The following is a 26,941-nucleotide window of genomic DNA, read 5'->3' as shown; positions in this document are numbered from 1 at the left end:
AATGATAATGACTCAGACTTACCTGTCAGAGCGTCCTGTCTGTTGATATACCTGTAGACACACACCTTGTTGTTGTACCCTGATCCGACCCAGAGACGGTGAGTGTTGACATCATACCTCAGGCTCCATGGTGCACCCAACTCTTGTGATTCTGTCAGTAGATGTGACAGGAACTGACCGTCCTTATTTATCATCTGTACTGTTTTGGTTCTATAATCACACACCAGGATGTGTGACAGCGCGTCAGTACAGATTCCATATGGATATAGTCGTGATCCTGATGGAGGTCCTGTGTAGGAGAAACGATGTCTTCCTCCACGCTCTGTCACCACTACAGCACCAGACACAAAGTCTATAATGTCAGACACCACGACATCCCCATTGTTGTTCTCTGTTATATAGAGAGGTTCTCTATACAGCCCCCGTCCTGTGTTGTGGTACTGTATGGTTTGTGTGAGTTGTCCACTCTGGTTGTACCGGGTTACCTTGCCTGTTACCTTGCCTGTGTATGTATCATAGTTATACATCCCGACCAGTAGATCCCCAGTGGACGGGGACCAGTACACACACCATGGTTCCCATGTAGAGTCTGTTCTCTCTATAAATGTGGTGGTTGTTTTCATATCCTTTGACAGTTTGTTGATGTTATAATCCCTATCTATATAAATCAGTTCACTCTCACTGTTCACTGTGTGTAATCCTCTATAACCATATAAACCACTCAATGAATCCTCCACACGATGTAGAGGGACACCTGTTGTGTCTGTCAACATGAGATTGTTTATATCACTGACCCAGACCCGGTCTGATGTCACACAGGAAATGTGATAACAACGATTAACACCTGTCAGTGTGAGAGATTGATGGAGCTCAGCACCAGACGTCAGTTTCAGCAGACACTGGTTTCCTACGCGTCGGTTTCCTCTCTCTGTGATTTGGATTGCACTCAGTGACTCCATCACATCCTCCTTGTTGAGTGACTCAGTCATGGAGAGCTGGCTGGTGTGGAGTGTAAGATGTATCTGGGGGAGGGCTGTCTTTGTGAAGGAGAGGAATTGTAGCGCACTGAATGTGAATGCTGGCTGTACATATCTGTGTTCATATCTCCTTAGTCTGACAATATGTCTGATCATTTTTATCTTTTGTTTTTTACATCTGTGTTTGAAATCAAAGTAACATAACACATTGTTCAATAGATCATATACCACTTTGTCAATGAGATCCTTCAGTGTCTGGGCCTTTGTTAACATCTCTGATTGAAGGGGGGAGAATTCTGTGTGACAGGTTTTGACATCAGCTTTGATTTCTGTCAGGAGAACAGGTCTGTAAAAGAGAGCCTCACTCCTGATGGTGTGAATGGTTCCTCTGTGTTGTTGTCGCTTTGTTTTATAGGATGTTCCAACATCAAGTTGTCTGTGAGTTCTATGTTTTCTGCAGTGGAAACAGACAGGAACTTGACAAGGTTCACAGTACTTTGTATAAACATGGCTAGGATGTCTCACACAGATCTCTTGTGTTGGGATGTAGTTGATTTTATCACGGTGTGACACAACATCATGGTCTATTGTTTGGAGATCTTTTACATGGTTCTCTTTACACTGGGGACACAGATCACATGGACACGATACACAATAGTACGCTGTGTCCCCCCGACACTTAGAACATTGATGTACTTGGCACCGGGAGCTTCCTGTGTCCATGATGTGGGCGGTCTGGGTCATGACCTGTTCAATAAAAATAAAGAGTTTTATTATTATTATTGTTTTATAGATTCAATGTCAAATTTTAAAAGAAATATATTTTGGTTTTTTAAAGATTGATATATTTTTCCTACTTGGATAATTGACAATAAATCATTCTGGTTCTGATTATAGAGACACTCAACCAGTAGAAAAAATACAACAAAAGAAAGGTGCTCTCTCTCTCTCTTTCTCTCTTTTTATCCCTACATTTCTTTCTCTCTGTTCCTCTCTCTTGGATGTGTACATAATTGAGAAAAAGTACAATATAATTATCTAGCAAAGAAAGTCAGAGAGAGAGAAAAAAATAAGATGTAGAGTACACGTCTCAATTTAGTTCAATTCAATTACCAGGTATTTACTGTCTCAATTTACCTAACATGTACTCCTGCTCTTTCTATTTCTTTCTCTCAATCTCTGTTTCTCACAATTTCAATACTAAACATGCACTCTTGTCCTCTCTCTCTCTCTCTCTCTCTCTCTCTCTCGATCTTATTCCTCCCCTCTCTCTGATTTTTTTTTCTAACACATGCTTTTCCTCTGTCTCCTCGGATTTCTCTTCTAAACATGTATTTTTGCTCTCTCTTTCAGACAAACTCCATTAAACATTTACATGTACTAAATATATCTCACTCTCAAAGATGTTATTTCTCTCTCTCTCTCTCTCTCTCTCTCTCTCTCTCTCTGACCTATTCTTATGAACATGTGCATCTTACTATTGTAATTTCTCTCTCTCTCTTTTTCTCTCTGAGTTACTCTCTGTTAAACATATTCATCTTTCCATTTCTCTTAGACATGTAATCTCTCTCTCTCTGTCTCTCTCTCTCTCTTTCTCTCTCATTATTACTCCTTCAATTACTATCTCAAAATTTTGCAGCTAAGCAAGTACTTCTTATCTCTCATTCTTTCTCTAAGGCTCTGTCCCTCATTATTTCATATATAAACATGTAAACACTTTTTATCTTTTATGTAAACATGTGCATCTTACTTATTCTCTCAGACATGTAGTCTCTCTCTCTCTCTCTCTCTCTCTCTCTCTCTCAGATACTTACTCTTTTACATGTAAACATGTGCATCTTACTTATTCTCTCAGACATGTAGTCTCTCTCCTCTCTCTCTCTCTCTCTCTCTCTCTCTCTCTCTCTCTCTCAGCTACTTACTCTTATACATGTAAACATGTGCATCTTATTCTCTCAGACATGTAGTCTCTCTCTCTCTCCTCTCTCTCTCTCTCTCTCTCTCTCTCTCTCTCTCTCAGCTACTTACTCTTATACATGTAAACATGTGCATCTTATTTATTCTCTCAGACATGTAGTCTCTCTCTCTCTCTCTCTCTCTCTCAGCTACTTACTCTTATACATGTTAACATGTGCATCTTACTTATTCCCTCAGACATGTAGTCTCTCTCTCTCTCTCTCTCTCTCTCTCTCTCTCTCTCTCTCTCTCTCTCTCTCTCTCTCCTCTGACTTACTTTGTTAAACATATGCATTATTCTATTTCTCTCAGACATGTAATTAATTTCTTTGTTTTATTAAAATATGTATTACGGTGCGACCGTTGGGGCCAGCACAGCATGTGATAAAATAATGAATTATGATAAATCAATAAAAATAAAAGTAGCGACATAAAGTAAATACATTTGAATGCAGAATAAACTAAACATGCCTATTTTTCCAGTAAATTTTCAGAATTCATAAGATTTTGTAATCCATTTATTTATAGAATTTATCTCAGATAAAATGTTGTTGAATAATATAGATTTTAACATAATGTACAATACAGTTTATTTCCTCTTTTCTTTGCAGCAGACATTTTCTTAAACTTACTTTAAAAAAAATGGATTATCACAGAGTCCCCCCTCCCCCGTTTAAAAAAAAAATATCAAATTTAGGTATAAAAAAAATTTGCTGATCATATTTAAGGAAAATAGATCCCCCGGGAGCATGTAATGAATGGAAGTGAAAATGAAGACACTATTGAGCAGCTAAAGAGCTAAAGGCATACTACTCACTTCCGATTCTTCACCTGGATTAGAATTTTTCTGATTTTGAAAATTTCTTTTTCTTTTTGCTTGCGAAGATTTTTCGAATGATGTTGCCACGCCCCCTTTTAAAAGGGGTTTAAAAGAAACATTCCTGGAAATTACCGTAATATATAGTGAATAAAATAAATGTGAGCATTCATCCAAATGAGAGCAAGTTACAGCTGTTTCCTATCTTTGAAGAAATGTCCCCATTCGTTAGCTCTGCAAGATTTTGAGAAGATTTTGGTATTTATATTTCAGCAGATTTACAATAACTACTTAGAGTAATTTCCCCTTATTGTGACGTCAAAGTTCACGTTGGTCAAGTGTCATTTGTCTCTTTGAAAACACCCTAAAAAAAACCTACGCGAAATATACTGTTTTGTTTACTTAAAAGCTTGATGTTCTTGAAATTACATATATAATTTATCTGTTTCTCAAAAGTTTTACTTTGATTCTCGCCAGATGGTATCCAGTCTAGTGAGATCGACCGACATTGAGGAATTGCATTGTGGGTCGAAATTTACTGACGCCGAAAACTTCTGTCGGATCGATGTGTAAGAAATCCATTTTGACGTCACTCAAAAGGACGATAACTCCGTCAGTCTTATGTTGTGTCAGCAGTACATTTACAATGCATGCATCTTGTGAGAGTGTGAAATGGGAAACCATAATTACAAGGAACTACTGGGACGATTAAAACAAGGCATTACTGGTCAGATTTACTGACGCCAAAAAAATCCGTTGAATATGAATGTGCAAATAGTCCAAATTTTCTATTCACACACGCCTTGCCGGTAGAGCTTGCTGCGCGCCGGCGAGCTGCACTCGCTATTACTTTCTTTCACTATCTCATGATTGTACAGCCAAACATGTACTTCTTATCTCTCATTCTTTCTCCAAGCCTCTGTCCTACATAATTTCCTAATAAATCTGTTCTCTTGCTTTCTACCTGTTCTCTCTATCCATCACTTTCACTACCAAACCTCTCCCTCTTTTCTAACATGTAATCTTATTTTCTATCACCCCTCTCTTCTCTCTATCTCTCTCTCTCTTTCAGATGAACTCAACTAAACTTTGTCTCTTACTCCCTTAATCTTGTTGTTCCATATCTATCATTTAATATTCATTGCTCTGTATAACATGTCTGTTTGCTCTCTCTCTCTGAAACTTGGTCTTATACATGTAAACATGTACATCTTACTTAATCTCTCAGACATGTAGTCTCTTTCTCTCTCTCTCTCTCTCTCTCTCTCTCTCTCTGTAACTTACTCTTATACATGTAAACATGTGCGTCTTACTTATTCTCTCAGACATGTAATATCTCTCTCACTCTCTCTTTTCTCTGACTTACTTACTCTGTTAAACATATGTATCTTTTCTTAGACATGTAATCTCTCTCTCTCTCATTATTACTTTCTTTAATTGCTATCAAAATACAATTCACACCTAATCCTCAAATTTGTGCAAAATGGGAACCCACCAGTGTATACATGTTAATTACTGGCTTATGTCCCATGCTTTGCTATTCCCTTAACCCTGGTTGATTTTTGACTGCCCCCCCCCCCTAGATAAATTAGCCCTGATATTACCACAAGGTTATGTTTCTCCTCATCTAACACATCAATAATCAAATGGGAATGTGGGCAATAGTTATATTGTCAGTTCCTGGGTAAGAAGTTGATGTTGACCTCGGCCTATGCTCTCGGGCAACAGTTCTTGTCCCAGTACTAACACAATGACCACTGCCCTCATACCCATTTAAAAGATGTATACTACATGTAAAATGTCTATGAATGACACACGACGACAAACGTGAGATAGCAATGGGTCTCCTGAGTGACTCAGGTGACCTAAAAATACAGAGTATAGCTACATGAACATGGTGATATTACATGAATACTATACCACATATATTTCTCCCTTTAATCTTTCAGTCAACAGCACAGCCAGAAACAACCTGGGAACCTGTAAAGAGACCATCAACTGTTACATTCTAGTACTTGATGATATCCCGCGCAATTGCGGGATTTAATATTACATACATTTATATGATACAATGCTTCACAAGATATCTGTGAGCCAATGCTCACTAGTGATACCCCCGCTCTGATGTAAATATGCAAAATAAGCAAAGTCGACATTTAACAGAAAGCTGGCATCCGATTGGTACAGAAATATATCCTATAATATGGCATGCCTAAACAAATAGTGTGTTAAAATTTCAAGCATCTGCGATTAATAGCTGCTGAGAAATCTTTGAGAAAAATTTGTTTGAAAATTTTGGCTAAAAATAAACAAAGTCGTCATTTAACAGGAAGTTGACGTTCGATTGGTACAAAAATATATCCCGTGATATGGCATGCCTTAACAAACACTGTGTAAAAATTTCAAGCATCTGCGATAAATTGTTGCTGAGATAAATTTGACAGAAATTTTTGTTACGGACGGACAGACAGATAGACAGACAGACGGATAGACAGACACACAAGGGTAAAACAGTATACCCCCTCTCCTTCGGAGCGGGGGTATAATTATATGTTGATCCATATTTTTTGGTTTATTTATGTAAACATAGTGTCTGATTTTTTTCTTAGTTGCTTTATTAACCTTTTCTCAAACTTGTAAAAATCTACATTTACTATATTAATTTACTATATTAATTACTGCTTACTCTCAAACATGTACCTTCAATCTATGTTTATTCTCTCTCTCTCTCTCTCTCTCCTCTCTCTCTCTCTCTCTCTCTCTCTCTCTCTCTCTCTCTCTCTCTCTCTCTCCACACACACATCACCATAACATAGTTATAGAAATGAGGGCCGACACAGGATTTGCCTTCTGTCTGATTGGATTGAAACACTGTTTTTCAAATGTGACACATATCTTCAGTTTGTTCTTATTTACAATTCATCTATGAAATACAGAATGTAACTTTTTATAATGTGGTTATAAAACATGGATAAAATGCAGTTGTGTCTTTACCCCATGTAAAGAACAGACTATAATTGCTATCAAAATACAATTCACACCTCCGTTGACCTCCGCCTATGGTTTCGGGCAACAGTTCTTACCCCAGGACTAACACAATGACCACTGCCCTCATACCCATTTAAAAGATGTATACTGAAATGTCTATAAATGACACACGACGACAAACGTGAGATAGCAATGGGTCTCCTGAGTGACTCAGGTGACCTAAAAATACATAGAATAGTTACATGAACATGGTAATATTACATGAATACTATACCACATATATTCTCTTTGACCTCTCAGTCAACAGCACAGTTAGACACAACCTGGGAACCTGTAAAGAGACCATCAACTGTTACATACTACAGACTGGTATAACCTATCAGTCAACAGTCAGACACAGGGAACCTGTAAAGAGACCATCAACTGTTACATTCTACAGACTGGTATAACCTATCAGTCGACAGTCAGACACAGGGAACCTGTAAAGAGACCATCAACTGTTACATTCTAGTACTTGATGATATCCCGCACAAGTGCAAGATTTAATAATATATACATTAATATGATACAATGCTTAATATTTCAAATATTATTTTTTTTGTTCATTTTTGTATATATTTTGTCTGATTCTTTTCTTAATTGTTTTCTTAACCTTTTCTTTAAAATTGAAATAAAAAACCAACTGCATGTCTGGATTATTACAGGAGTGGGAATGACAAATCCAAACTAAAATGGATGATATATACATATTACATACCTATATTTAAGTATTGAATCCTTATTTTTTGAAAGATATAGTCTCATAACTGCAACAGTGTGTGCATACAAATTGAATAACGCGCGTTAGAATAAGGATTTAATGCTTATATTTACATTTTTTTACCTTCATGCCTTATACCTCAAAATTACTGTATTCTCCTATGGGTAAGTTCAAATTAATGGTAGAGCCACAGTAACAGCCACAAGCGTGATCTTTGATTTTCGTTTGTGACGTTGCACTTAACAGCGTTCAACGTTTGTGACGTCACAATTAAAACTCGTGATTTAACCTTTTAGTACCCTGTCTGTGTTATGGTGCTATATCTGCAGTAGCTTTACATGCAAAATATATGTGGAATGTAAATATACATATTATATACCCATCAGTTTTTCTTCCTTGATACTGTCAATTTCACAGTTTGATCTGAGTTTCCGGATCACCACACTGTGGTTTTCCGATTCCGTATCACTGCTCTCTGAAACTGATAACGTCTGTATTTTAGCCCGTTTTTAAAAGAGTTTATATAAAATACAGTCAAACTTCGTTATCTCAAACTAGATGGGACTGTTTAAAACCTTTGAGATATCTGAGTATTTGAAATATCAAGGTACAATACTTAAAGCGGAAGGAAAGTCAAAAACACATTTTATTTATATTGATAAAGTGTTTTAAATCATCACACGTGGTCATGCTGTGTTGAAAATAAACTACATAATAAAGCTATAATGCACGTTTGAAGTTAGAGAAATTGTATTTACACGAGATTGACATGATGTAGAACTCTTTTGTATTGAAAACCAAGTTTGGTTTACAGACACGCATACAACATATAAAGTGCTCTGAATAAAACGCTGGTTTACACCTTTCGTTACTCAAGTTATCGACTGAACAAAAATAATGTTTAGATTCAAAAGTCAATCCAAAGAATATTATATGTATGCATAAATATATTATTTTTTATTAAAGCACACAGTGGGCCAATTCATTTCATTTTGTAATCCTACAAATTTATTCTTATCAAAATAGAATGATGTCGATTATTTGTTTCAAGGACCCCGCCCCCTCTTCTCAGTACAAATGTATTATATATTCAAATACATTAATGTATTAATTTAATTAAATTAGTTTATTAAAACATCCTACCATATTCACCATTCTATTAATGATCACTATTGATGTGTATTATTTGTAGTATAGGAAAACGGTCTAGGAAAAACAAAACATTTTTTTATGAACATTCATCGCCCAGTCACCTTTCAACTTTCCTATTTTATGTATACATGATTTATTCATATAGATGTAGAACACAATCTGTTCATTGTTTACAAATTAATGTAAAAGGTTCGCTACCAATCTTTCCTGTATTAAAATGTATGAAATTAAAAGACGCTAGTGTATGCTAGTAATGCAACTGTGAAACGATAAGCACGTGCCTTTATCATTGTGATGGCATGATCAGAAAAAGTTCACACATTATTGAACGGTTTTCGCTATTCTGCAGGTTTATAGAAGGAAACATATTTGCAAATATAAATATCAAGTATCACCTTCTATGTATACTCTAAGTAAATTCCCAGTAAATATATTCACCCTTTACATAATCATTCAATATAATTTCATTGCTAGCTTAGTATATATTTTGATACAAACTCCCACTGACTTGGATTCGGCTTTCATAAAGTTTGCGATGCGGTTTTTAGATTCATTTGTCGATGAACAAAAAAATTTATACAGTCATTCTTATATTAATTTCATCTTTATATTACTTATTAAACGTATATATACTGTATAAACATTTTAAAAAAAAAAAAAGGGGTTCTGTGTCTGACCAAACGACTTGTCTTGTCACTAGTACATTGAGCTGTTGGATTGAAACAACTTACCCCCTCCTCCCTTACCTGAACTAAGTTACAACAGTTTTTTTCTTCAACACTTTACATATACATAAATGACACGATTTCGAAGGTTTGTTTCCGGGTCAGCCATTTTATTTCAAGTTGATTTTTAAAAATATCACGTTTTATCTCACATAGATTATCACTGGCATGATATATGGAAGAAGTAGACTACATGTAGAATATATGATATGACAAACCTTTTGTTTCACTGGGAACAATTATCTAAACGGATAGAAATAAACTTTTCTTTCCTCTTCCCAAATGCAAATCTGTCTATCGTCTGTTCGGCATACGTCACAGCGATGCCTAGACGCTTCGCCACCTAGCAATTTCGACCCCATGTCGTTTCGGTACCAGATAATGAATACATGTATATCGCTTTTCAAAGATAGAAAAAACGGTTCGAATATTTAGTTTTAATGTAATAATCGGTCAACTTAGTTTTTATTATTACTTAATTTCATCTTTATATTACTAAACGTATATAAACTCGAAGTAAACTTCTTTTAAAGTAAGGGGGTGGGTGGGGGGATGGGGGGGGGGGATAAATATGAATTTGAGACCACGGATGACTTCTAAAGCGATCCTGTATTTCTACATTTTTCGCAGAAATGTTTGCCAGAACAATTCAAGTGAATTTATTGGTCAGTTTCACTGTATGTGCTTTGTTTTATTAATTCATGTCAAATTTCATAATGCGTTTGTGAAATGAAATTGTCTTTTTGACGGCAATCCAGCTACCTCCATAATCTGTCCCAAGTTATTGCTTCCATCACTTGTTGATGATTTTTAATAAAGATACATATACCTGTGAAAGAAATACAAATGACATCGATATAGGGGAATATGTCCAAGATATTTTCATTGAACAATTATCATTTTCACTCAAAAAAGTTCACAGGAACGAACACAAATTTATTACGGAGATTTATAATGAACACCTGAGGCAGTAGAGGGGGCGTTTCAAAACAGATAAGCTGGATATTTTTCATAGTAGTGGATGAACATAGTTTGAATGCAAAGGTATTTATGATTATCAAAATATCAAGCAAAAAGTGATAGAAGCAAAAACTCGGGATACACTTCACAGAAAAATATATCTTTCTCTCTGTTTTGCTATAGGCCTATATATTGCCGTTTTTTTAAATTTATCTTTGACTCTATTTGTTACTTTTTTCTCTAACAGGTTCTCTCTCTCTCTCTCTCTCTCTCTCTCTCTCTCTCTCTCTCTCTCTCTCTCTCTCTCTCTCTTTTATGAATTACAGCTAGAAATGTTATTCGCATTATAGACACAATCAATTTAAGAAACAGCATACATTAAACATATAAATCATAACAAAGCTATTAATATACATTAAACATATAAATCATAACAAAGCTATTAATATACATTAAACATATAAATTATAACAAAGCTATTAATATACATTAAACATATAAATTATAACAAAGCTATTAATATACATTAAACATATAAATCATAACAAAGCTATTAATATACATTAAACATATATAAGCAGCAATCACCAAGATATATATATATTTCAACTTTTAACCTAAGGTGTGTTATTTTGTTTGCCCCCCAACCCTTCTCCCGGAGGAAGGGGTGGGGGGTATGAGGTCTATTTTTGGTAGCTTTACTACACTGCTTTAATAAGTTGGGTTTTTTTTAAACTAAAACCACGCCATCGTTTAAAAATCGTCAGCGCAAGACACGTCCTTTACTTCCTATAATTAGGCAACTTTCAAAACAAAGAAATGTTTGCAGGCTTCAGGATCGGGGGCGGATTAGGGGAGGGGGGAGGTGGATGGGGCCTGCCCTCCCCCACACTTATGTGGTATTTCTTACTTATCAACAATGCATGCGTAAGCAAGAGAGAGAGAGAGAGAGAGAGAGAGAGAGAGAGAGAGAGAGAGAGAGAGAGAGAGAGAGAGGGGAAAAAAACCACATGTACAAGATCAACCCTGACTCTTAATACAAATGTGAAGTATGGGGGTTCGAAACTGGGGAGCATTTTTAATTTAATCTTCTAATAAAACACATAATTTCCGCTGCATGAGTACTATTTGGAGTATGCTCCAAAAGCTGGTGGAGGGAATTCTTACGTCTCTAGAGAAAAACAGAGCACGGAAATTCATGTAAAAAGTCCTGACATGTAGACAAACTGTACGTGTATCCAGATCAATTATTTCTGAACAAAATATAACACATTATTTACATGTATATTATGCCCTTTATCATCTGCGAGCATGGAGATGTGTCTGCATCTATAACTGATGAAATTCTCTCTCTCTCTCTCTTTCTCTCTCTCATAATTTTTAGCTTTTATCATGCGTGTTTTAATTAAAGTACTATCATTAGTTTACATAAACAAGCTTAATTTGTATAAACTGTAAATTACCCGGGTTAGAGAGAGAGAGAGAGAGAGAGAGAGAGAGAGAGAGAGAGAGAGAGAGAGAGAGAGAGAGAATTACAGACCGTTAATTACCTGTTCTTTTAAAAGTTGTTTATATCTACGCTCCTTACCTCTTTTACAAAAACATTTGACATAAACACAGTTTGTTGATAAATTTCCCATTAACACTGGATTTATCAAATTCATCAGTGTTGAAACATAATCGTACACGCCAAATTAAGTGTATCAAATACGTCAGACCAACAAAATACAAAAGCCACCCCACGTGCTGAACCTATACAATTCTATTCAATCAAGACATCGCCTTTCATGTATACATGTTTTAGACTTTCCAGATCTGTTCAAGCTCGCCCCTCCTTTGCACAAATTGTTTATAAAATATGTTTTCGGAATTTCATAAGTTAAAGTGACAATCACAGCTTTTAATTGAGTTTCACTTATAAAAACACGTGTCTACACCACATTAAAATCGCTTAGTAAGTTCACACGCACCGTTGTATTTTATGATGCGATTTTTATAAACCATAATCTTTGAAATAATTAATTATATATAAGCATTATTCACATATTTTTTTTTTCAAAATGTAAGATTGCATGTAACTCTCAATAAGACATCTGCGTTAATTATGTCCATTTTTTGGCACTAATCGATAGTACAGTGCCGATAGATGTAGCTTATACTCGGTCAGTAGTAAGATTTTTACATAGTGTCTAAAATTTTCATATTATCGATGTTACACAACGAATGAATACATCTCTCTCTCTCTCTCTCTCTTCTCTCTCTCTCCCTCCCCCTCTCTCTCTCTCTCTCTCTCTCTCTCTCTCTCTCTCAATGAACAATGAATACAAATATCGGCCAAGTGATTATATATATTAAAAAAAATTAGATAATAGTCGTTTATAGAGTGCATGCAGATGCATGCGGTAATCTGAAGTTTTAATAAATTTCGCGATTCTAAGATTTTTAGGCGGAAGCGCCTATTGCAATTGCTTTCATGACCTTCTACGTCAAAGGTCAAATTCCTGCCCTTTTTCATGGTAGCTCTATCTGATGTTATTTAAACTAAGGGCATACAACTCTTTACCCCCCCCCCCCCCCCACTTTTCGACCCCCGTTTAAACATCGTTTTTGATAATAGAACTGTGGTATGTCTCAAACCTTTTACTTCGTTGTTTTTAATTATCTATTGAAACTGCCTTTAGCAAAGATAGCAGTTGGTAGAGCTATGAGTTTACGATTTTCATAGTACAGGAACGAACGATAACTCTTGCGATGGTATGCGACATAAACGAAGGATAAGCACGGAGTCTGATGCCTGTAGATGAAATTGCGGGGGAAAAAATAGTTCAATTTGAAATTGCGTGTTTATGAGTACAAAAGGAAAAATTTATAGGGAAACAGGTACTGAATGCTTTTTTAAAAAACAACGGTGTGCATAAATCTATTTAAAAAAGATTATTAGAATGATACCATGCATATAAATTATTTGTAAACATACCAACTTTTCGCGTAGTAATATCAGACAATACTGCATATGCAGTGTAAAAATTTTGTCAACAAACCCACGTTGAGAACAACTGGTGACTGTCTATCTTCGACATAGTAAGGTAAGTTAGGTAACTAATGTGTTATTTCTCATTGTTTAAACGTTTGCCTCATCATTTTAGATTTTCGTGTTACAATAATGGTGATAACATTTTCTTGATCGAGGAGCTGGTACTTTCTTAATTCGAAATTCCTCTGACTATAATCGATCCCCGCTTGTATATTGTGACGTGCGGAAGAAACAATGTCACAGTGTAAAAGTAAAAGCGGGGGTTAGAATCAGAGAAATCTCTGATAAGTACATAAATTTTATGAAAGAATTTATATTGTTTGTGTTAGACATTCATCGATAATTCTGAAATGTCGGTCTATAGTTATGAATACTGTACAAGACGAGGCCTATATGATTTCTTTAAAGATTAAAATTTAGCACGATGGAATCGCATATAAAGGAAGGTAAAGTTTCCTTTTTATAAGTTCATATAGTGATTTTATATTACGTTACGAACTGCACTGTATGATACAGGATTCATTCATTTTTTGCTTACAAAAAATTACAATATTCAGCTTGGTTTTAAAATGACTCATGAATAATGCAAATGGATTTTCTCTAAAATATATCTCAAATACAGCTTTTAAGTATTATACAAGATGCAATTAATTGGCTGATATCATAAATATTCCAGATAGGCTATTACAAAAATATTTAATTGAACATTTAAAAAGAATTAACATGATTTATCCTTTTACCTACCATATTTACTTGTGTGACGGTCAGACCGGTTCGAATACCGGCGCCAGATAGCTCAGTTGGTAGAGCACCTGACTAGAGATTCAGGGGGCCCGGGTTCGAAACCGGGTCTGGTCTGTCATTATTTCTCCCATCCCGTTACATTTGGTGCCGTGACCAACCCCTTGAACTGACGGGTGAACTCCTGCCAGGGGTAGAGCCTGGTGATCTTCAAGGGCGAAGATCATTAAGGGTGGAGGAATGTAACGGTCAGACCGGTTCGCATACCGGTGCCAGATAGCTCAGTTGGTAGAGCACCTGACTAGAGATTCAGGGGGCCCGGGTTCGAAACCCGGTCTGGTCCGTCATTATTTCTCCCATCCCGTTACACTTGTATCTCAGAATTACGTCATCATTTCTCTATAATGAAAGTGACTAAGATTTCCTATGGAAATTTGTCTACGTCATAATTTATGTGATAATTTTGATGACTGCATCCTTTTTTACAATTTTAAATTCATGAGAACTTTGACTATATACCGGTATATCTTTGATCTACCATGTTCATGATTAATTGCAATTCCAAAAAGACTCAATTATATACCTGACAATGATTATAGGTTATAACCTAACATATATCTATTTGTTCTATATGTATATGCTCTTTCAGATGAATGTCAAGAAACTGATTAACATTAACTGACAAGAGGAGACAATCAGAGCCCAACATCATTCTTCATTTCTGGTGAAGGGGAGAGTTGCTAAATTTGGGCGCACAGCAAAATTCAAGCAAAACAAAGAAAAAGACGGATGCTGTAAATGCGGTGTTGGCTTCCCAGTTCAGCACTTTTAAAGAGGGACAAACATTGCACATTTGCAACTTCTAAATGGAAGCAGGGTCTCTTAAATATGCTGGAATCCTCATCTTAATGGCCTTAACACCATTTTCAAGGTTAGTAAATGCACTGTACAACTAAATTTTATTACAATATTCCCCGTGGTTTTCTTGTTTAAGTAATTTAACTAATTATACCCATGCTCAGAAGGAGAGGGGGTATATTGTTTTACCCTTGTGTGTCTGTTTGTCTATAACACAAATTTTGTCAAAGATATCTCAGCAACAATCGCAGATGCTTGAAATTTTAACTCAGTCTTTGTTAATTGGTAGGATTCATTTTTCAAAATATTTGATGTCAACTTCCCGTTACATGTAATGTTAACTATGCTTTTTTGTATACACATCAGAGCAGGAGTATCACTAGTGAGCATTAACTCACAGATATCTTGTAGTCATATCTTTAATAATGTAGTAAATATTCTTGTTCTAAATGCAATTATAAACTGAAGAATTTTGGAGGAAAAAAAACCTTTTATTTACAGTTCAATCACTTCGTTGTCCATTAATTATATATAATACATGTATATCGAAAAAACCTTACAAATATTGATAATCCACATCATGTGATCTTCTTATATATCTCATCCTTTCTTTGCAAAATACATGTATACTTTTGAAAATAAATTATTTAAGGTAAAACGCACATAAATTCAAAAATGTTTTATTGATTTATTTTATTTTTAAATCCATGTTTTCTTTATTGGTTGTCAAGTATTTTGTAATGAAATATTGCTTGATAAGATATCCATTGTTCATTTTCATCAACACATTTTAGAATATCCTGCTGAAAAAGACAGCTGCCATTGGTATAATGGATGCAAGACAACACTAGTGTATTGAAATTGTTGTTACCACAAATGGCACACACCAGGATTACACGCTTTCCAAAAACACATTTACGGCATGCAGCTATGAAGGGTTCTTTGGAAGTCTATGTTCTGTAATGGGGAAGTTCTCTTGAAGATTCCATTAGTATTAAAATAAAAACTTAAAAGTTAAAAGTTCAAATGTCTTCAGTACTAGAGACCTGTGATTTGACAGTACAACATCGAGCAATTGTAAAGGACACATAATTTGTACACTATTGAATATCAATCTATAGTTATCCATAAATTACTTGGCTTTTCCATTGTACATGTATTGTAATTCTCAACATTTGCATATATGTTTGATCTTTGTTAAATATATGTATGGTGTACAGTACAGTAAGTAGATACATTCTTTCTAAGTTTTAAACATTTGTCAACAAAATGTATGAACTGCAATCTGAGGATCATTTAGAGGTCTGCAATTCTCCACATATAAAATGACTTTGAAATCAACCTGTTACTGTTAAACTTGAGAATATGTTAAGAAAACTTCAAAATCTCTTTATTGACTACACATTGTCCATATATTTTGTGTATCATTCTATAAAGCTGATTTCTCAATGGCTTTTGATTCTCAAGTGAGCAAAGTGACACACAGATAACTTGATTGTGTACAATACTGTAATCAAGTGATGTACAAATGTAACTTCTGTATATTGGTGAAACATTATTGTAAAGAATAAAATACTGCAGTCTCAGAAGTTCAGTTCATTTAATTCTAATACTATAATATTCTTTCATCATTTTGATGTCAAAATGACTATTTTTAATAAATTGGCATAATAAATGAAAATGTATTCCTGTAACTTCAGCTTGCATATAAATATCAATTGTTATATAAATGTACTTCACAAAATAGATGTTTTGATGTTTAAATTGCTTTTCTCATCTAATCTTTATTTAAGGCATAATCTGGACTAATCTGGTGCAGTAACTGAGTATTTCCACATTTACTACATGTATATACCTTAATTGACACATTAGAATAGTGTTTTCTGTTATCAAACAAATTCTTAAAAAGAAAATAGTTATAACACTATTACATTGACAACTTGCAATCATGCTTCCGCCTATCAGTACTTTCAGTACTTTGATTTTTTATGGCTGGAACAAACGATCATACACATTGACTTCAGTATCATCGAAACTTGTTTCTTGTAAATAAAAAAAAAGATGAAATATCATTTAAGTTTACATCTAATGCCCTTTAACATGCGTTTGTATTACTTACTGCTAATTTTTGATTACTTTCTATATTTCCAAGTAAGATTGCTTTTTGTTAACTTTCAAAATCGGTTCTTATTATCATTAATGGTCTTGATATTTCGAAAAAAAATTTGTTGTAAATTATTTACAGGATATGTCATAACTTGGTGTTATAAGGGAGATAACTCAAATTATCAACCTCTTCAGCATAACTAACCCTCTCTCTCTCTCTCTCTCTCTCTCTCTCTCTCTCTCTCTCTCTCTCTCTCTCTCTCTCTCTCTCTCTCTCTCTCAGTTAAATGTGTTGTCATGATAATCAGTCCCTCTACACATATCCACCCACCACGCATTATTCACAACCTTTCACCACGCATGTTTTTATCATTAAAACACGGCAATAAAGCTCTGCCATTCGTTCAACTGTATTTGAGATCATGAGCGTGATGAGTTTTCATACATACATGAACTAGAACAGGTTTCGAGTCACGTGATCAGGTAATATAAATAGTAGAACAATGCGGTGGCGTGGCACTCTAAGCTTGCTCGTTAGTTGTATGTGTTTTAAATGAGGTAAAATGGCAGATAGAATGGAATGCAGTGATATAGGACTATCGAACGATGAGACAGTTTAATTATTTTCCTTCCTTACTAAAGAAAGCGATAGAAAAACAGAGTTGTTTAATCATAAAAACATAACGGGGCTTACTCAGAAACTTCCAAAAACCCACCACGGTGAGCAGTGCTGCGCATGTGGCAGAGACCGGACCAGCATTTGAATTCAAGCACGAGGGGCGAAGTCCCAAAAGTTGGCTGAATTTGAAGAACTGTTTCAGGAGAGAAATTTAGCGAAGGCCGCGCTCGTTTTTGACGAGGAGAAAGCCGTTCACAACAAAGAAACAAAGTCATTAAGGTGGACTACCACACCTGGTAAAAGTCACTAAAATTAAAGGTAGATTATTTAATTACGATAGATATGATGATAAATAAACCGTACGTATGTCCAAAAAGCGAACAAATGTGGGAGGGGGTATTTTGTTTAGCGGATAAGGGATCCGATGCCTTTTTGGGGGGTGGAGGGGGGTGGGGGGTAGCTTTGCTTTACTTATTTAATAAGGTTTTTTTTCAGGGGAAATATACGCAACCACTCCACCTGTAGACCCGCACATGAAATGTATTACACGAGGAATTCTTTAAAGAGTAAAATGGACATTAAGTGTTTAAACAGTTGTACCCTGCTGCATGTAAGTGTAGGTGTCCCTGACAATACGTTATTTCTTGATTTGTTCTCAGTAAATAAAATATTGCATGCGCGGATCCAGAAAATTTTTCCAGGGGGGTCCGAAGGATAATTGTGTTTGCCAGGGGGGGGGGGGGGGGTCCGAGGCATATTTTCGCGATAATTTTACTATGTAAATTTAATAAATTTTCATTTTCCAGGGGGGGTCGGGACCCCCCCCCCCCCCCCCGACCCCCCCTCTAGATCCGCGCATGTATTGGTGCATTGCATTTCATGTAGAATAAAGTGCATATATTTATTGATATTTTTGAAACAATGATCGGTGTACTTCAACCACGCCATTATTTAAAGATCCAGGTCAATTCCTGACTTTGAGCTTTGGAGGACCCTTATCGTGCCAGCGCCTACTAAGACATGTCCATCACTTCCTATAGTAAGCCACCATGGAAATAGATATGATAGTCAAAAATTATGGTTAAGTATGCCCCTCCCCCATGCGCTAATCTAGAGGGGGTCAGGGGTACGGACCCCCCTCCAACCCTTGCAAAATTCAAATTTCTTTAAATTAACTAAAGAAATTGCCAGAATTATGTCTCAACCCCCCCCCCCCCCCCTATCCGCAGGACCCCCCTCCCTTCCGGGGATATTTTTTGGATCTGCACATGCCCCGTCCACTTTCAGAAACAATGCTAAGTAATATATCGTAGAGTTCCTTGATGTATCTGATCATCATTTCTTTGTATATTCTTGTTGTAAATTATTCACGAAAAGGTCTTTATATACACTTCAATCTGTGTTAGAAGGGAGATAACTCGGAGTATCAACCTCTTTAAATAGGCCCACACAACACAGAGATACTTATAACAAAAAACAAAAAAAACCTTACAAATTGCGCAAAATATTGATGTGATATGGTTTAAACAAATGTTATTGTTATACTTTCATGTTAAATACTGAAATCTGATTGGTTAAGACGCAGTTAATAATATTTACTATTACCCTCAGCGTTAGCAACGCACTTGGCAACGGGTAACATTAAAAAATATTACATGCGCGAAAATTATGCGCGTACGGTTCGCTGTAGAATTCACGTTATTCCTATATAAAAGCAGTAAAATTTTCTTTAAAATTTTAAAAAAGACATTCAGTATAACAAAATAAATAGTGCCTGTTTGGGAGGATAACAGTTGAAATTGACACCCCTCGAAAACCATTGTCAACCTCCGCTTCGCGTCGGTTGACAATGATTTTCTCGGGGTGTCAATTTCAACTGTTACCCTCCCAAACAGGCACTATTTATATAGTGTAACTGTTTGAATTAAAGACATACACGTGTAGAAAGTGTTATAATGTATGCCGGTTATGTGGTATTATCTTGTGTAACTGTTTAAATTAAAAACATACACATGTAGAAAGTGTGATAATGTATGCCGGTTATGTGGTAATATCTTGTGTAACTGTTTAAATTAAAGACATGCACATGTAGAAAGTGTGATAATGTATGCCGGTTATGTGGTAATATCTTGTGTAACTGTTTAAATTAAAGACATACACATGTAGAAAGTGTGTTAATGTATGCCGGTAATGTGGTATTATCTTGTGTAACTGTTTAAATTAAAGACATACACATGTAGAAAGTGTGATAATGTATGCCGGTTATGTGGTAATATCTTGTGTAATTGAAAATGCTACTTGTACTGACTTTTGTCAATCTTTTACCAACATACAGGCTTTATATGTTATGCTTATGTTTGAAATGCGTCACAATCTCCTGAACATTCATTTTCATATTTCCATCATCCGAGTATAATTCCTTCTATTTTTTACGGAAACGTATTGTTATTTCATAGCTATATAGAAGCAGTCGGACTGAAAATTACGCGCCCCGTTTATCGATTGGTCTAACCTTTCATCGACTGAAACTGACAGGACTTAAATATATATATATATACGCTCCGTTTATGGATTGGTCAAAACCTACAGCGACCTAAGAGAAATCACGGACTGCACGAAATAATCATGATGATGTCAGACACAAAGTCTCACTGGAGACGTTTTGGCCGTGTCTTTTAGCTAACGTATTAACAGTAATTTAGTGGATTTTACTTACTTTTTACAATCAATTAATTATTTTTTTTAAAAGAAAGATGTAAATATAAAAGATAAAATGCTTTTTTGGATGATTCATGTGGGTTATGAAGATAGCGATCATTGCCGAAAAAAAATATGCATTTTTTCTGCAATATAGCCACCTTCACATTCCGCATGAATCACCAGATGAATCTACATGTGCTTATATCATTTATCATAAAGGCCTTTTTTTTTTCAAATAACCATTTAATGCCATTCAATTATTATCACACGTAAAATTGTATTTATTTTTAGGACTTTGTCACTTATCAGTTTGATGTCGGGTTCCTTGAGAAAATAACTAAAAATCTTTAAAATGAATTAACCGGGACGTAAAATTCATACACAATGTTGAACTACTTATAAAAGATTAAATATTCTCATGACAACTAGTGTTAAGATCGAGATCAAGTTAACTTGTTTAAAAGTCAAATTATATAAAAGAAAGGCGCCTGCATTTGCACGCAATGTACTCAGTCGTTTTTGTGACACGAGAAATATACCCCACCCTCTCGAAGTATTTACAATTATAGATTATCTTTTGTAAAGATGAATTGTGACTAATAGAATTACCCTAAACCTAGGCTCAAAGTCATTTTTACTGAATAAGAGATTTACTGTTATTCTAAAATTAAAAATCTACAAATATAAAAATCGTCTGCTTGACAGGTTTAGATATTTGTTTGGAGACATATTTAAAATTATACATAACCGTATTTCACCAAAATAATTATTCTAATTTTCATTGTCGTCGTTCTTTGCGTGAGAGTGAATTTGGCAATAAAGAGCACCTACTGAAAGACTGAAAGTGCTGAGATTTGCAGGGAAAACATTCCAAGGTTCTCCTTTATGTAACTATGAAAATGCAACCTGAACTGTGTGCAATAGTTGTCGGTTAACTTTACTTTTGATCGGTATGTTGATGCTAAAAGAACTGAAATTTAAATAACGACTGAATAAAATTCAACAGCTAGCGACGTTATACTTAGACATCATAAACTGGGTTAGAACAACATTTTTAACGTTAAAAAATACATTCTTTGTCTAAAGTGGAATAACACACCTGGAAAAAGTCACTCGAACTAACAGTAAATTATTTGATTATGAAAGATTTTATGATAAATTAACCGTACATATGTCAAATAAACGAAAATTTGCAGTTTGGGGATAAAAAAAGAATAATTAGAAATTCAATTCAGTAAATAACAGCAAAAGCCCCAAATGGATTCGAACTCGGGATGTACGGATCATAAGCCAAACACTTTAACCACCCGGCTATGAAGTAATGTAGATGTTGCTGTCGATTAAAATCCTTTTAATATAATGAAATTTCGTTTCGATCAGAGGTCAGCCATTTTGCGACGATGTGTTATTCAACCTTTAGAAAGAAAACGAAGTTGGGAAGGGGAAGAAATATGAAATATATATGTGACCTATTAAATCTTTTTGTTTTTCTTTTCAATCGGCGCGGCAGATGCAATAATCCCCTTCAAAGAATTGTTTCATAAATCTGTACATTTGTATCTGATCTCTAATAAATTGGCAATTAAACACAATTCATCAGACATCTGGGAGGAACTGAATCCAGCGGTAGGATTCATGTTCTATGTAGAAAGCTCATCCAGCGCATGAAAAACGTCCTAGTCAATACCATCTGACGCTATCATCTCCCTTGCTAAAAGTTTCTACTTCATTCCGGAAAGATTTTTTCATGTTATTAATATTCTATGTAACTATTTTACTGAAGCCCGTTGGTGCCATGTAATAAAAAGATTAAAAATTATATTAAAGATTGCTCTTGTCAGTTGCTGAAAAAAGATTGAATATTATAACAGGACACGGTGATTCAGTGACTTGTAAAATGTAATTGTCTCAATAGACTTTAATTAACTAGATCTCTAACTAACGGATCCACACCCAGACTTTATGTGTGTAGCATGCACGTCGATGATGACTTCATTTTATACATACCAACAACAAAAAAATAACATATATATGTTTTAATTTTGGTATAATAATTTATCAACGCAGATTAAAGTCATTTTTTTTTTACCACGACAGCTAGTACAGGCAATATTATCACGAGAGCGGATCCTACTCTCCGATGACTTTATAAGGATAAACTAGGATAAATGTGTAGCATTCATGGCCATATAAATGAAACTATGTAACTGACTGTGTTGTAAAACTCTTATTCCAAATCACATGGAAGGCAGTACAATAAAAAGATCGTGATCGGCCACAGTCTCTCTGGGTAAAAAACGAATGGTCAGTTAAGAGACTTTATATGAATGACACGACTGATGGTCAGCATACCAAATTCATGCGTGAGAACACATTGGCTAAAAAACCCCAAACAACAGAAACACTGGAATTACTTAATTTAATACTTTCCTACGAGATTTTAAAATATGACTACAAGTTATATGTAAAATAACAAAATCAGGGGCATAACAAGAATAGCTTGCATTTTCATTCCATTCTTATAATGAAAAAAATCGTGAATGTAATCTTTTTCTTTTTTTACGGGGGGGGGGGGGGGTTGTGACGTGGTGAATGGTGGACGTGTTCGCTGAGCTCTAATCGAGAATCCGGGTAGTGGCACATAGAGACGTTTTATGAGGAGCAAAAACAGCACAAACAGACATTGGAAAGTGTATGTACTAGTATTGTGACTTCTCGTGTCTTGATATTTAGTAGTTTTATAGCAAAGTGTTTATCTATATGACTATATATACGTGTCATAGTCCGTGAATAGTCGCATTACCTGAAATAAACAAAGGTATTCGCACCTGATTGTATATGGCACACGTTACAAAGGCTAAGAGTAGAAACACAAACAAAACCGAAATTGAAATTGGCAAACGTAGGCGGTCTGATAGAAGTTCTACAGGAACAGAAAGAGAATTATCACCCAAAAGAACGCAAGAATTGCATGACCAACATAACACACATACACAGAGTACTAGTATTACTAGTCAAAATGTCACGCTTGGCTCCACTGGCGAAATGAGAGCCGGTTCAAATGAAATTCTAAATGCTAGACCCGAATTAGCTATGATACACCAAACACCAAATCAAATTACAAACACACAGGTACCGGAAGGAGCCCCAATCCACAGCCCTTATCTCCAGCAACACCCTCATGTTGGTGTACCGTCAGGATTCCCCCAGTTTCAAGCCCCTGTGCCCACTGTTCAGAACATTCTAGTGGATATCCACAACACATTTTCAAAGTTAAACTGCTTAGATGAGATTCTTAATAAACTTGGCAATCTTGAAACTAGATTCGCTCATATGGAGCAAACAGTTAATTATCTAACATAGGAAGTTGCCAAATGCAAAACAAACACATCTGTTTTTGAAAACACAACAAGCAATATCAAAGCAGATCTAGCCAAAACAAAAGACGATTTGCTTGATTTACAGACCAGAACTATGAGACAATTTGATATTTTTCAATATTCCCGAGAAACCAAATGAAAAATCAGAAGAAACAGAGCAAATCCTATTTGAATTCATCGAACATGACATGAGACTAGATAGACAGTTTGCCAAAAATATCAGTTTTGAAAGGGTTCACAGGGCTGGACCTATTGACAAGAAAAAACATAGGAAAATTGTGGCCAAGTTCAGTTTTCATAAAGAAAGAGAAACAGTCCGATCCCATTCAAAAAACCTGAAAGGCACCAACTATTTTGTTCGTGAGCAATTCCCCACAGAGGTAATCGAAGCGAGAAAGAGGCTTTACCCTATCTACCTAGAAGCTAAGAAAAACAACCAACGCGCAAGCTTAGTAGTAAATAGACACTATATTATAGACGGAAAAGAGGTCAAGGTACCCGATGATACAAATTAGGACAGCGGAAGGGGTTCATTTGAACATCCTTTGAAGATATGTAGCTGGAACGTCCAGAGATCTCTTGATAAAAAATTACAGGACGAACACTTTCAAACTCTTTTAAAGAGCAATGATTTGATATTCTTGTGTAAGACCTGGCTAGCGATAATGATTTTGAACTGTGTGATTTTGACGTTTTCCCGCCAATACAGAGAAGTAAATGTAAAGAGGGTGGGTTTTTACTTGCTAGCAAAACGTGGCTAAAGTCATTTATCACTGTATCCGAGGTTCTATTCGATAGCATTATTTGGCTAAAGCTTGACAAACGATTATTTGACACTGATAAGGACCTCTATATTGCCTTCACATACATACCACCCGAGGGAAGCGTCTTCCACTCTGCTTACAATATAGAGATTTTTGATATTCTAGAAGACAGTGTTGCGAAATATATCTTTCGCGGAAATGTACCTATTATGGTTGACTTGAATAGCAGGTGTGGAATTGCAGCAGATTGCATTGAATCTGATATTATTGATTAAACTTTACATAGTCATATACTAAGTGTCCTAAGTTATATCCCGGATGAAGAAATTACAAAACGCAGAACAGAAGATAAGAATACTATCAACTCCAATGGACGTGCCCTAATCTCTTTATGTAAGTCAACGCAGTTGAGAATCTTGAATGGTCGGTCTAGTGATGATAAAACAGGAAAAATGACCTTCTGTAACTCGAGAGGCACCAGTCTTATAGATTACTAGACTTTGACCCGTGCGTGCACGGGTTAACATTGCATATGATATCGAACATTTATAAAATAGATACATCGACACACCGTATTGTTGACCTTAACAGAACCAAGCGTTAAGCCTGTAATAATGCTATTTATTTCACTACCCTCTGCTTAATTAAAATAATCTAACTGTGTCTCAGAACAGGCCGTCACCACAGTTAAAATGCCTCCCATATAACCGTAATGTAGTAGGAAATTGCAGAATCGATCCAAAACGATTTTTTTAAATAACAAACCATTTTGAGACTGTAAATACCTTTCATCTAAATATCTTATTCAAATTATTGAAGAATTCAATTCTTTTTCACCAACGTTTTTTTTTTTACCAGAATATATAAAGCAGATTTCCAATAACAATTTACACGTATTTGTAGTATTGTTTCTGAGTTCATCCATGCAAATGTGATATTGTTGGAACGTAAACTAAAACGGCTCCCGTGATTTAGCGTTAATGCAATGCGCATGCGCAATATTGTAAAATAAAAAAAATCCAGATGATTTCCGGAATTTTTAAAGCAATTTTCGTTGATTTTTAATAAGCGAAACTTGATTGAGAAAAAATTAAAACAAATTGGTAATATTAAAGTACCAATAATGTTTAAAATATATAAAACAAAAGACAGTACTCTTCCGATTTATCGGTATAAAAGGCGAAACATTCGAGTCTATTATTTTAATATAGTAGTATAGATGTACAAATTGAAAATGTTTTTTTACGAAGTGAAACTTGTAACTTTCGTGTTGGTGACTTTAATTTATATTCCGACCATGCGCCCATTTACCTCACAGTAAAAACGAAAGAAAACAATAATAAACAGCATAATATACTTCAAACCCCTGTGGAAAAAACTACAAAAGTATTATGGAACCCGGATGCTTTTGGCGAAATAAAAAAACGACTAGACCATAGTTCACCAAATACAATCGCTTCTGTTGAAGATATAGACGAATCTCCAGAAGGTATCAACATCTCAGCGACAAATTTTTCCAGCGCAATACTAGACACTTTCAGTGAGTTCTGTGAAAAGGAAATAACATATAACCAAAACAGCGTACGCGGTTCCAAACAAAATTCCAAGTCCAACACCAACTCAGAACACAAATCATGGTTCGATGATCTATGCAAGGCCCTATATCAGGAATACAGAAAATCCTTGTCAACATTCAACACATCTAGAACACCGGAAAACCATGATAAACTCGCTGCTGCCAAAAAGAAATACAAAACCGTCGAAACTCGTCTTAAAAGTATATACCAAAGACATGAGGGAAATCAACTGGAGTTACCCTGCCGATCCAACCCAAAGTCATTCTTCCGTGTATTTAAAGGTGCCAAAAAGAGAAATAATACAACGCTCTCGACATTAGACTTTTATGAACACTTCAAAAATATTGCGATCAACCAAACTGATTATGAAGACCCCGTACCCGAATTTACCGAACCCCCGATATTTCCACAACGTGACTCTTCATTTACAATTGATGAAATAAACAAAGCAATTGCTGATTCAAAATTAAATAAGTCTGCAGGTTTTGATAATGTACTTAATGAATTTTTCAAAAGTTTTTAAATGTATTTTCACCTCTTTTGACAAAACTGTTCAATGCCATTTTGAATGCCGGTTGTTACCCAACATGGTCACAAGGAATAATTGTCCCTATTCATAAAAAAAGGTGATGTAAATAACCCATACAATTATCGGGGGATAACTTTATTAAGTCATATTTCAGAATTATTCACATCTATCTTGAATAAACGTCTGTTGTTGTGGAGTGAGGAAAATAAGGTAGTAAGTGACACACAGTTTGGGTTTAAACCTGGATCAGGGACAAGAAATGCTATATTTGTCTTACACTCATTAATAAGCAAAACGT

The 26,941-nt window shown here is 35.3% G+C and overlaps 2 protein-coding genes across 4 annotated transcripts in view; both read right to left on the bottom strand.

The window, feature by feature from the left end:
- The window catches only part of LOC117687750 (uncharacterized), a 232,769-nt gene that overhangs the window by 125,811 nt on the left and 80,017 nt on the right, over positions 1-26,941 (bottom strand). For 2 of the 3 annotated variants that reach the window (XR_010711050.1, XM_066076341.1), the window contains exons 1-2: positions 3,751-5,340; positions 23-1,724 (exon numbers count right to left, since the gene is read on the bottom strand). Coding sequence is in view for 1 of the 3 variants with exons in the window: in XM_066076341.1 (XP_065932413.1) it covers positions 23-1,721 (1,699 nt within the window). In the remaining 2 variants the exon portion in view is untranslated. Of the gene's footprint in view, positions 1-22; positions 1,725-3,750; positions 5,341-7,012; positions 7,070-7,877; positions 7,980-26,941 lie in introns of those variants that run through there. The other variant, XM_066076346.1, reaches the window with a different exon arrangement.
- Positions 1-26,941, bottom strand: part of LOC105342260 (uncharacterized) — an 89,889-nt gene that overhangs the window by 5,649 nt on the left and 57,299 nt on the right. The window lies entirely within an intron of this gene.

Source organism: Magallana gigas, chromosome 1 (assembly GCF_963853765.1).
Source record: "Magallana gigas chromosome 1, xbMagGiga1.1, whole genome shotgun sequence".
Taxonomy (NCBI): Eukaryota; Metazoa; Mollusca; class Bivalvia; order Ostreida; family Ostreidae; genus Magallana; species Magallana gigas.
This window is presented reverse-complemented; position numbering and strand designations above follow the sequence as displayed.